This window comes from Rhinoderma darwinii, chromosome 10 (genome assembly GCF_050947455.1).
Source record: "Rhinoderma darwinii isolate aRhiDar2 chromosome 10, aRhiDar2.hap1, whole genome shotgun sequence".
NCBI lineage: Eukaryota > Metazoa > Chordata > Amphibia > Anura > Rhinodermatidae > Rhinoderma > Rhinoderma darwinii.
Window position 1 is genome coordinate 5,569,171 of NC_134696.1, and position 12,883 is coordinate 5,582,053.

A 12,883-nucleotide genomic window follows, 5' to 3' on the forward strand; every position below is an offset into this window, starting at 1 on the left:
CTATTTTCGCGCAGCTGTGTTTTGTTTACTTCATGTGTAATTTTCCAAATCTGCCATTTCCTTAACTCTTTGCAAAGTGAGAGCGGAGGAGGCCGAGGCTCCTATGTGAACAGAGCTCAGTGTGTTCGCCTTGGCCCCATGTTTGCTGGTCCTTCGCTGTGGCCCCCAGCGCTCCGAATTACACCCAGTATCCGCTCTGGAGGACACTTTCTGCATTACACCCTCTCTCAGCTACACGTCTCCTGTTCATCACCAGTAACCTGTTACTGCCCTGGTAAACATTCGCACCCGTAACAAGATGTTAATTGGTCTAATGGGTTTAATGTCAACCTACACTAATTATCTGCTATATAATGAGCTCATTATTTTTCCTGTTGCCTTTCATAGCGCACGTAAATATTAAGAAAAAGCCTTTTAGCAGCGAGTGCTATCGAGGACCTTTACACCACGTTCTGGATCCGAGTAGAAACCTCATTATCCCATGATATGTTTGGTCCTGTTCACACAGAGTTTTTTTGCAGGCAGAAAAATGTGCCTCAAAATTCTGTCTGGAACTGCCTGCACGCCGTTTTCGCTGCGTTTTTTGGCCGAGGGCAAACTCTTCTGCTTCTTATTGATGTCAATGGGAGGTCAGAGACGTAAACGCACGAAGATAGGGCAAGTCACTTCTTTTTGCTGCAAGCGGTTTTTACCGCTCTTGGGGAAAAAAAAACTCCTCCGCCTCCCATTGAAATCTATGGGAGGCGTTTTCGGATGTTTTTTTTTCACGTTTTCCGGCGTGGTTTCCACGTTAAAAACGTGGCAAAAAACTCCTTTTATCTATTTATTTACAGATTTGTTGGATATATTGTATAGATGGATTTTACATGTAGAAAATAACAAATAATATCAGAAGTATCGATATTGTAACATCCAGAGTATCCCGGCCTGTTCTCCTTTCATCTGGCTTCCGCTTGGCTAAACACCCTAAAAGATGTCTCCTAATGGTAACTTGTTCTGCACGTCTGATAGGTGTGAAATAAACCCGTGTTTCCTACCTATAGTTGTAGATGACTGTGAATATGCGGCCAGACCTCGAATACTACAGTCCACTCACTTCTGCTTGTATGGCCGACCAGCCTTCCAGTATATAGCAGATTGTTGCATAAGACCACGGCCGGCTCCACAATCCTATGCTGCCAAAAGAAATCTCCCATTTCTATGTGGTTTCATCAGTCTAGGGTTAGATGTCCACATACCCTACCCCAGGAGCCCGGCGGCCGATGTGCCTGCAGATATAACCGTTGTCGTTTTTTTCTATTGATCTCTATGAAAGTCACATTTCTTGGGCTCCTAAACTTGCAGGTTCATCCTTTGGAGCATTTACTGTGCAGAATCCCAGAGATGCTTGATCTTTTTTTGGCATTTTCATTACTACACTGGACATGCATTTAATTTATATATGGCGGATGTCCGGATACGTATTACACGACACTTCATGCAGGACTTGACACGGTGTATATGATTTATTCCGTTTTGTTGACCTCATCCATAAGTGCCTGATAGGATGTGAGAGGCGACAATCTGTGTACGACGCTGGGGAATATGAGGCCCCATGCACACGACCGTGGATTCCATCCAACCGTAAATACGGATCCGTAGTCATTTATAGTCCTCCGTAAATCAACTGCATATACGGAACAGAGTGTGTTAATATGGTCTATAGTGCATCCGTATTTACGGATCCGCAAAAAAAGAGGGAGGAATATTGTGTAATCCCCTGGCATCGCATAGCAACGCTTCCGTTATTACAGATGTACATCCGTAATTACGGAAGCGCCTTCTATGGGGAGTCTGTGCCGTAATTACGGACAAAAAATTGACATGTTCTATCATTCCTACGGCACGGGCACCCATCTGTAATAATATGGAAATGAGTCATTAGCCCATAGAAATTAATGGGTCCGTAATTACGGATGAAATATGCGGTTGTGTGCTAAAAAAAAAAATGTATTATATGATAAATGTACAAAATGTCAATGTATTTTATTTTAAATGCACCAAATGATTTTATATATAATATGTTCTGTGCTGTTAGTAATGGAGGGTGAAGAGGTAGCTGAGGAAAGTTTCCCGTTGCAATACCTAAGACTAGTTGTGGGGGTATGAGCTGCGTACACTAGATCCGTCACAATACCTAGGAATTATCTGTCACCCCCTAATCTCTGGCTCTGGGTTCACATGATGCATCATCAGCGACTTTTCCAAAATCTCTGGTATTCTCAATGCTATTCTGAATATCAAAAGTACATCTAAGGGGCCTGTTCACATCACCGTTGGCTTTCCGTTCCGGGGTTCCGTCTGAGGTTTCCGTCGGGTGAACCCCGCAATGGAAAGTGAAAGTGAAACCACAGCTTCCGTTTCAGTCACCATTGATATCAATGGTGACGGAAACATCGCTAATGGTTTCCGTTCGTCACCGTTCCGGCAGGTTTCCGTTTTAACGACGGAATCAATAGCGGAGTCGACTGCGCTATTGATTCCGTCAGAAACCTGCCGGAATGTTGACGAACGGAAACCATTAGCGATGTTTCCGTCACCATTGATATCAATGGTGACTGAAACGGAAGCTGTGGTTTCACTTTCACTTTCCGTTGCGGGGTTCACCCGACGGAAACCTCAGACGGAACCCCGGAACGGAAAGCCAACGGTGATGTGAACAGGCCCTAATCAGTTTTACAAACTTTTGATCAGTTATTTTTATTTGTGACTAGAAATACATATATTTTTTTATTTAGAACATATTTCTTTTAATCAAGATTAACTTTTATCCCCTTCAACAGGGCCCTAGATGTGAATCAATCCCATGATGCAACATGTGTCCCCAGCACCAGCTCTGTCAATGATGGCCACCCAGAGTGTGCCGCCGCCACCCCCTTACCAAGAGAGCCCACAGGTGAGTGCAGACAAACAGGGTGTGCGGATTAGAAAAGCAACAGCAGCGCTGGTCTAGGATTGTATTCGAATTCTCACCCCCCCCCCCTCCATCACCATCACAGGACTGATATAAAGTCTAAAGCCGGCCAAAGACATTCGATATAAATCGTCCGATCCTGCGGCGTCCCCTGTCACCGTCTATGGCGCCTGGCAGACTGAAGCATGGATTTATTTATTTTTACCGGTTAGATCACAACAAAGATAAGTGGCATCATATGTGTCTGACAGCTGCTTATCTCCTCCCCTCAAGCTATTGTATTATAGATGATGTATCTTGTAGTTTACGGAAACGATATACCTTAGAATTGTCATTGGATTTTGAGAAGTTCAAATAGTTTTAAAAGGACAACCCCCATACCCTATGTTCCTATTCACACGATGCGATTATAGCGTGGATTTTGCCACAATTCCACAATTTTTTTGTGGAGGTTGCGGGAATAACTGCATTATGATTGCACTGTGTGAATAGACCCATGTCATGTCCTATAGTGCGCAGGTGCGCAAACTTCCCTATCCATGAGTAAACTGCTTTGAATTTTTGTTTCTATTGCTTATATAGCACCAACATATTCTGCAGAGCTGTATACAGATCGTAATCACTCCATCTGTCCCCCGGAGCTCACAATCTAACCTCCCTATCTCACAGACAGTACTCTGGGGCTAATTTCATAGGAATCCAATTTAGGCTTCGTTCACATCTTCATCTGGGCTCCGTTCATGGGTTCCGTCTGAGCTTTTCGTCAAGGGAACCCATGAACGGAATCCAAACTGAAACAAACGGAAACCATAGGTTCCCGTATACATGACCATTGATTTCAATGGTGACGGATCCGGTGCAAATGGTTCCCGTTTGTCACCGTTGTTTAAGGGTTTCGTCGTTTTGACGGAATCAATACGGTAGTCGACTGCGCTATTCATTCTTTCAAAACGACGGAACCCTTAAACAACGGTGACAAACGGAAACCATTTGCACCGGATCCGTCACCATTAAAATCAATGGTGATGCAAACGGAAACCTATGGTTTCCGTTTGTTTCAGCTTGGATTCCGTTCATGGGTTCCCCTGACGGGAAGCTCCGACGGAACCCTGATGTAGAAGTGAACGAAGCCTTACCTGTCTATATATGTTTTTGGGGTGCAGGAGGAAACCAAAGAACCCGGAGGAAACCCACAAAAAACATGGAGAGAACATACAGACTCCATACAGATGTGGCACTTAATTGAATTGTGCATTTTCTTCCAGTTTCATTGATTGAATTCCTAAGATCGCTTGTTCCCAGTGAATAATAATCTGACTGCTTTGAACATATGAAGTGAACCTAAAGTTCAAAAATAATTCTCAGCTTTCCTTGTTGATACAAACTCCCAAGTTTTGATCCCGGCGATCAGCGGTTTCAGCATTTGCCAGGTTTTGTGGTCTTTCGTGGTCAAGGCTAGCGTACGGGCCATGGTAGGGGGTAGCATTGGATTAAACCCATCCCTGTAGTGTATGCCGAGCGCTCCCAAGGGAAGAAATTTACACTCGAGAACAACCTTAACCATCTGCAGAGGCTGAAGTCGCCGTATTCTGCACAGATTCATCAGCAGCTGGAAGAGGTTTAGGGCTAAAAGGATTAGCTGAGAGAATGAAATACCTCAGATCTGCAGAAATAGAAGAGTTAGTTAAGTGTGAAGAGTCTAATTAAATTCACATTTTACTGCAAATAAACTCATCACAGCTGCTGAACGACGGACCCTGCCCTCCCCGGGGATCCAGAACCCGTCCTCCTCCTCCTGTTTGATTCTAGAGCACCCCGGTAAGAATTTCCTGTTACTTATATAGCCCCGGCATATACCGCAGCGCAGCGCAGAGAATGGAGACGAAACAAACCCTGGCTAAGATCTCATTTCCCTATGTCTGATATGTGAGCAAATACAAGCACGCTAGGACCAGTGTTATAGGAGGCCGGTTAACCTATCGGGATGTTTTTGGACTGTGGAAAAAAAAAAGTACACCTCGAACATGCAAACGGGGTACAGATGTAGTCCTGGTCCAGATTCAAACCCAGGACCCCAGAGCTGCAAGGCGACCGTGCAAAACGCTGACCCACCTGCAGATATTAGGAAAATGTCCCTCTACATCTAAAATAATATGAAAACTCCACGAGGCCTTATTCACACGAACGTGTGCGTATTGCACGCGCAAAAAAACGCTGCGTTGTGCGCGTGCAAAAGTTCCGTGTGACGTGTATATGGTGCGTGGCTGCGTGATTTTCACGCAGCCGGCATCATTATGACACTCCCTTTTTATGTGACGACACAGTAAAGAAGGAGGGGATTTTATGTTTCTTTACCAGCTGTTGCGTGAATCACGTGTGTCACCCGGAAGTGTTTCCGTGTGCCGTGCGCGATTTGCACGCACCCATTGACTTCAATGGGTGCGTGCTGCGCGAAACACGGGCAAGTATAGGGCATGTTTTATAGCGCACATACGCTGCGTGAAAATCACTGACAGTCTGAATGGCCCCATTCACTAACATAGGTCCGCGCGAAGCGCGTAACACGGACGTATAACACGTTTGTGTGAATAAGGCCTGAGTCAAATATTTGTGTGCCCTCAGAAGCCGGTACATCAGTGACCGGTATTACCGGCGTAACTTTCATCATCAACGTCATAAAAATGGTGCTTCCCAAAGGATAAATGAGACTTTTAATTTCATGCAGATTGTTTTTAAATTAATCAAGATGGCGCAGTAACAGACCAAGTCAAGAATACATTTGAAAAGTAAAAAGGCGTAGAAAAAATGGACCAAAGGCGCTGCTAATAATGGCAAGGCTAGGTAATTAAAGCATTAAAAGTATTTATTAACAGTGGACAGGCTACGCGTTTCAACTCCGGACCGGCGTCTTCATCAGGCCAATCATCTGATGATGCGCCTTTGGTCCATTTTTTCTACTCCTTTTTACTGTTACCTGACCGCAAACGCCGTTTTGTTGTGTTACGGACCCGGCAGCAGCTTTATATACATCTCTCCCCCTGTTGTGACACCTGCCAGTGTCTACAACCCAAGGTGAGCACTTTTATTATATTAGTAGCTCCACTTTTTATCCTGTTTTTGTGGCACTGTGTCTCTTTTACTCTCTCCTAAGAATACATTTGGTGATACATATTTCAAATCTGCCATAAACATCGCAGAACAAGGTTCACACGCAGAGTTATCAGGCGTATTTCGGGGCGCTAACGCCTCGAAATACGCCTTGAAAAATGCTAGCTAAACGTCTACAAACATCTGCGCATCGAATTCAATGGGAAAAAAACAGCGTTTAGTTCAGACGGGGCGTAAAAAGAAGCCACGTAAAAAGGAGCATGTCACTTCTTGAGCCGTTTTTGGAGCGGTTTTTCATTTTGTCAATTAAAAAAACCTTTTTCGGCTACAAAAACAGCTCAAAATCAGAGGTTGTTTTCCCTTGAAAACCGCTCTGTCATTTTTAGCCGTTTTTGATTTTGCGTGTGAACGTACCCTAACATCACTTGTAATGCACATGCCACACTGTGTTGAAAGTATTAGGGCTTATTCACACGAACGAGTGAAAAACGGGCGTTTTTCACGTCTGAGTTGCGCCTGTGCGGTACTTGTTTCACGGATCCCTCAGACTTGAGTCTATCGAGGGATCTGTGAAAACGGAAGAAAAAAAAGGACATGTTCTGTTTTTCAACGGAGCCTTCACATAACGGTCGTGTGAACGGCCCTATTGACATACATTAGTCGGTGTGACGGCCGTTGTTTTAATGACCATCACTCGGACGTATACAACGTTCGTGTGAATAAGCCCTTACTGTCTTTTATACTGACCACAGTAAAGAAGGCAAGATCCAGTAAGGCTATGTTCACCTTTTTCCGTGTCGTCATAGAAACCGAAAACCGGAAGTGCCAGTTCTGTCGTATGATGGAAACTAATGGCACCCGATGAAAACCATTGACTTTAATGGGCTCTGTCAGGTTTCTGGCATGGATTCCGTCATTTTTCCAGATAAAATAGCGCTGCATCCTGAAGGAGCCTCTGACGCAGATGTGAACAGAGCCTAAGACCAGATTCAAACAGGCCAGTGTGAGTGGATACAAGAGCAAGGAAAAGTATACAAGAAAGACTCTCTGTTGGATTCACTCCTGGCTTTGTCTTAAAAAACTGCACCAAAAACTGCATCAAGGGTGATATTTGAGGGTCACCCTAACATCAATCGGGAAATGATTTATGTTTTGTTCAACGGTCCTGATCCAAGCAATTCACTGAAGCGATAGACCGAAGGGTTTGAGGGTCTTTTCACGCATCTCGGCCATAGTGCGGTATTTGCGAAATTGCTGCAAAAAAATGTGATTTCACCGCGACATGTGACCGATTTAGTCACTTCTTTTTTGTTAGAAGAGTCTCCTGGCAATAACTTCAGCACGTGACACCCTCCTCTTTTAAGAATTTCCAAATAGGGTGTTTGAAAATGGGTACAACTTGTGCCCTAACTTTATACTACGAGCAATGAGTGCTGCTCGTCCAAGGGACTGCAGTTGGAGTGTCTCATTCAACAAATACCCATAGGGATCCATGGTCCAGTCCCCTAAAGCGCACCTATTGAGTTTTAGGACACCTATTGTACTGAAGAGGGTGCCTGTAGTCATTTACATTACAAGTGAATCCAGAAAACTATACAGAAGAAGCAAAGCGGGACAATTGATAGCGGACTGTAGCAGGACCGGAGGAACTCCGCTTATAAAATCACTGGATGTGATCACAACTTGACCACGACGTGTGAACATCCTAATATACGTGTTGTAGAATTACACATCTGCTCTCATTGATCTCATTCTTCTCCTTAAGAGGAATTAAACCTTGAGCTTTCATGCTTGAGGACACTTGAAAAGCTTAAATTAGTTGATTTACAATCATTAGATCTGAAGCCAGAGCTTCTTCTGCCTTTCTGTAGAATAAAATATCCATAGAACCGGCATAGCAACAGTCCATACATGCAACGAGTGACAACAGCAGATCATCCTGCGTAATCTGCGGCTGCCTTTAAGAGATCCTCGCGGGCCTTTGGGTCCTATTACACGGCCCGATATGGGCCGTAATAACGAGTGCCGATCGATGAGATCGGCAATGATCAGTTAGGTATGGGGAGGAGCTTACTACGATCGTTCATCCCCATACATTTCCATTAGATCGGCAGCACTTCTGTTTAACCAGGGAGATGTGCTGCCGACTAGAAACCATTTCATTGGCTGTGCAAAACGAGCAGATCAGCCGACGAACAAGCGTTTGCTCATTCATTGGCTGATCGTTGCCCTGTTCACACAGGACAATGATCGGGAATGAGGATTCGTATGAACACTCGTATGTACTGTCCCCTATAGATGACATATGGCTATTGCCACGGTCATCCTGTGTCGTCGTCCCCCTGAGAGCTATAGCTGGCGCCCTGTAGGCTCTTTTGCTTCCCGCTGTGGGAGACTAGTGTGATTTTTTTTTTTGCCAGCAATATGAAGACATTCGAATATTCACATATATAGGTCAGACGTGTTTTGGTCGGGGTGTAGTAGAGTTCAGTTTAGCTAAGGGCCTTTTCACATCACCGTTCGCTTTCCGTTCTGTTCCGGGGTTCCGTCAGAGGTTTCCGTCGGGTGAACCCCGCAATGGAAAGTGAAAGTGAGACAACAGCTTCCGTTTCAGTCACCATTGATATCAATGGTGACGGAAATATTGCTAATGGTTTCCATTCGTCGCCATTCCGGCAGGTTTCCGGTTTAACAACGGAATCATTAGCGGAGTGGACTGCGCTATTGATTCCGCCGGAAAACCGGAAACCTGCCGGAATGGTGACGAATGGAAACTATTAGCGATGTTTCCGTCACCATTGATATCAATGGTGACTGAAACGGAAGCTGTGGTCTCACTTTCACTTTCCATTGCGGGGTTCCTCCGACGGAACCCCGGAACGGAAAGCGAACGGAGATGTGAACAGGCCCTAAGAAATGTTTGGTTTGATACCAAATATTCTCCATCTCATTGGACTTCAGTATGACTGGAGAAATAGAAACATTATAACAATGTGGGAAGAATGAGCCAGAATTCTGGCAAAAATTGCAACAAAAAAAGTATTTTACATTCTGTGCGTCTCTGTCTATCAAGACGCGCCAAATTTACCATGCAGCATGCGCCCTAGTGATAAATGTGGCGCAGTTTCTGCTCGTCTGGTCTAGTTTTATCACTTATAACTTTAGGACAGTCAATAATTCTGCGTCTACATTCAGTTCTATGACTTTGGCAGATTCCAGTATTACCAAACCTGAGGTGATGGCGAATCTTTCCGAATTTGTTGTTTTCTGATATTTCTGAGCTGTTGCAAATGAACACGGATTCCCTCATTATTGCGCTTTGCTCGCTCATTTGCATGTCATTTACATACCATCGCTTGCCGTGTTTAGTGATAAATATTCATCCACATGTTTCTGTGCATTTTTATGGGTAAAGGTCATAGTGTAACCAATCGTATCCTGTGTCTGCGCTCGGCTTTTACCGAGACACCCGACTCCGAGGGCGTTTGTATTAGTATTTCATGTCAAGTGGCGCTCTACAGGTAAATAAATGTAACAACGCAGATTACCATCAAAATGATATTAGAAGGAATTCTCTCCTGGCCGATTACCGGACATCTTCAATGTTACCGAAAACATTGGGACACTTAGAAAAACTGTTGCAGATTATTTTTTTTTTTACAATATAAAAGTTTTTACATATAAAATTGAAATGATGCAAACACGTGCACCACATTTTTAATAGCATTTTCTAAAGGGCTGCGCGGGCACCAAACGCACGTTATATTTGCGATTTTGGTGCACTTTACATAATAATGGTGCCATCTTTGTAAATGTCCCTTTTTAAATATGCCGCACAGTGTTTAACGAATGCTTTTATATGATCCCGTAGAGGTTTGTTGCGTATTTTCTCTTCTATAGGCTGCATGTTTCCGAAAGCGCGTTTCAACGGCCGTATTTTCACGCTGTGTTTAAGGGTATGTTCACACGACAGCGTCCGTAACGGCTGAAATTACGGGGATGTTTCCGCCTGAAAACATCCCCGTAATTTCAGCCGTATCGGCATGTGCAGGCGCATGAACGCCGCGTCCATTACGGACGTAATGGGCGCTGCTATTCATTGGAGTCAATGAATAACGGCTCCAATTACGGCCAAAGAGGTGACAGGTCACTTCTTTGACGCGGGCGTCTATTTACGCGCCGTCATTTGACAGCGGCGCGTAAATATACGCCTCGTGTAAACAGACAAACGTCTGCCCATTGCTTTCAATGGGCAGATGTTTGTCAACGCTATTGAGGCGCTATTTTCGGACGTAATTCGGGGCAAAAACGCCCGAATTACGTCCGTAATTAGTGCGTGTGAACATACCCTAAGGGGTTGTCCAGTACCGGACCATCGATGACCTATCCACCGGAGAGATCATTAGTGAATGATCTGTGGGGGTCCGACAGCTGGAGGCAAATAACAAGGAACTCGCTAACCATTGACAATAGGTGATGAGGACGACCCGGCTCCTCTTCCCTGCACAATGACCTCTGCACATATCACAGAGCATGCCCACTGCACATATCACAGAGCATGCCCACAACACTCTTCTACAGAATCTAAGAGTCGTTTTCTAACTGAGATTTCTTATGTTCTGGTCCCTTCTCTAAAGCAAATCTGTTCATAGGTCAGGGAAGGTGGTTGTCCCCATAGTCATGTAAAGAAAACAGAAAAAAAAAAACTGATTCGAAAAAAAAGAATGTTTTAATGGAGATGTATAAGCCGGAAAACTTAAAGGAAAATTGTTAGGTATTTAATTTTAGTTTCATTAATTCGATTTAATTTGGTCTTTTTTTTTTTTCTTTTAATGTTGTAGCAATTTATTTTTTATTTATAAAACTTTCCATGGGGCGGCCATATTGGACATATCCACTTCCTTCCTGTACTGTCTGTGCAGCAGGGTGTGTGCGCTTTATGGCAGCTGAAATAAATAGGAGTCAATTGACCAAGAAATGTCATAGATTTTTAGTCTCCTCGTGGTACGGCCCCTCTCCAAAGACCAGGGAGTGGCAGTGGAGCTGCATACAGAGCCTTATTTATGTGTATAGTATTACTATCCTGCCTTATCTAGGCTTCCAGCACTACATTACAGCTGTCATTAACTCCCCCACCTTCTAATAAGATGATTCACCTCATCCTGTGTCTGTATATAAAGCAAAGCTGACAAGTGAGCTGCAGAAAACCGGACGTGTCAGCCTATGGTGTCTGCCCTAGTGGCCAGTGTGAGAACTGCAATAATTAAAAATTCATTTTTATGTGGATAGTCTCATACAAAATAATTGTCACCATAGTATTGAGTGGTTGTGACATTTTATTTGGGATATTTTCTTGTATTGTGACCTTATTTATGCCACAACCACAATGCATTTTTCATATTAATAAGCCAATGACATCACCCGGCTAATTCCTTTTGTACGGTATGACTTTCCCCAATTGGATGGATTACACCAGGTCATTCTTAAATCTTTTACTTTCCTTCTATTTCTGATCCAGCTGATATGAAATAAAGATTTATTTAGGGAAGGAGAAATCTATTTAGAGATAAACTGTTTTGGTTGCAGCCGTAACAATGGAACGAGGCGCTCGCTGAATTGGCCCCCAGCAGCTCTATAAATCTGAAGCATCACCGTCCTTCCCAGAGCAAGATGCAATAACAACGTCTCAGCTGGTGGTTGTTTTGAAGCTGGGAGCTGACTGGTTCCAGATTTACATTTTCATTGCGTCGGGTCGCTGCTCCTTTTATCTTCGCTGCCTCTGTCCTTTTCAATTAGAGTTCCGATAAACGAGGAAAGGAAAGCCTTTCACGCCGGTCTGAGGTGCGCCGCACATCACACTATGAAGATTGCGCTCGGATTGGAATAATCGCCCACATATGGCCAAAAATATAGAACAGAGCAAGCTTAGAAACAAATCTGCAAGCGCCGGGCGGCGTGTTTACCGATCCGACGTAAATACTTTATCTCAAGGGAGTTTTTAGGACTTTTCACGGTGACCTTGTCTCTGGTGTATCCTACAAATGAGCATTCCTCTGCTGATGGGGGAAGTGCGTTCTGCACCAACCGAGCTTGTCCCGCCCCTACTATATAAATAATACCGCCATATGTTATATAGTGCCTACATGAGAAAATAACACAATATCCAATCTATTACCATGATGGACGGGACGGGCAAGATGGTGAACCAGACCCTATGATGCAGTTGTTGTATGTTCTCCATGGACTCCCTGTTCACATTGAGTTTTTTGGCGCGCTTTTTGACCGGGAAACCATGCCAAAAAATGTCCAAAAACGCCTCCCATTGATTTTAAGGGGAGGCGAAGGCGTTTCTTTCCCGCAAGCGGAAAAGGCTCTTGCTGGAAAAAGAAGCATCATGCCCTTTCTTTGGGCATTTCCGTTTCTGACCTTCTATTGACATTGACGCGGAAAAGAGAGTGCAGGCAAGTCAAAATCTGACTCAAAATTCCTGATGGAATTTTGGGGCAGATTTTTCTGCCTGCAAAAAACTGTGTGAACAGGGCCTTAAGAGCATATAAATCCTCTCTGTAATCTATTATACGCTGCCTTCTACCTCCCGCTTGGCCACTGTGGTTTTCTCTATCCTCTGAGATTATGGTGAATTTGATAAAAGAACATTTTCACCTAAAACCTACACTCGTTTTTCAGCAACTCATGAGCATCTGTCGCTCTCTACACCAGAACGACAAATATTTATCCTGTCCTGATAGTTTGCTACAATGTATCAGTGCCTTCACAGGGGATTGTCTAGATCAGAGAAACTCGCCGCTGTGAGAGAAGTAT

General features: G+C 44.0%; 1 protein-coding gene across 8 annotated transcripts in view; it reads left to right on the forward strand.

Annotated features, from left to right (window-relative positions):
• PKNOX2 (PBX/knotted 1 homeobox 2) overlaps nucleotides 1-12,883 on the forward strand; it is a 311,562-nt gene that overhangs the window by 244,328 nt on the left and 54,351 nt on the right. For 6 of the 8 annotated variants that reach the window (XM_075839218.1, XM_075839224.1, XM_075839221.1 and 3 more), the window contains one exon: nucleotides 2,823-2,935. The exons of the other annotated variants lie outside the window; for them this stretch is intronic. In XM_075839218.1, the coding sequence (XP_075695333.1) occupies nucleotides 2,846-2,935 (90 nt within the window). In that variant the 5' untranslated portion in view covers nucleotides 2,823-2,845. The remainder of the gene's footprint in view (nucleotides 1-2,822; nucleotides 2,936-12,883) is intronic. 8 annotated transcript variants of the gene reach the window in all.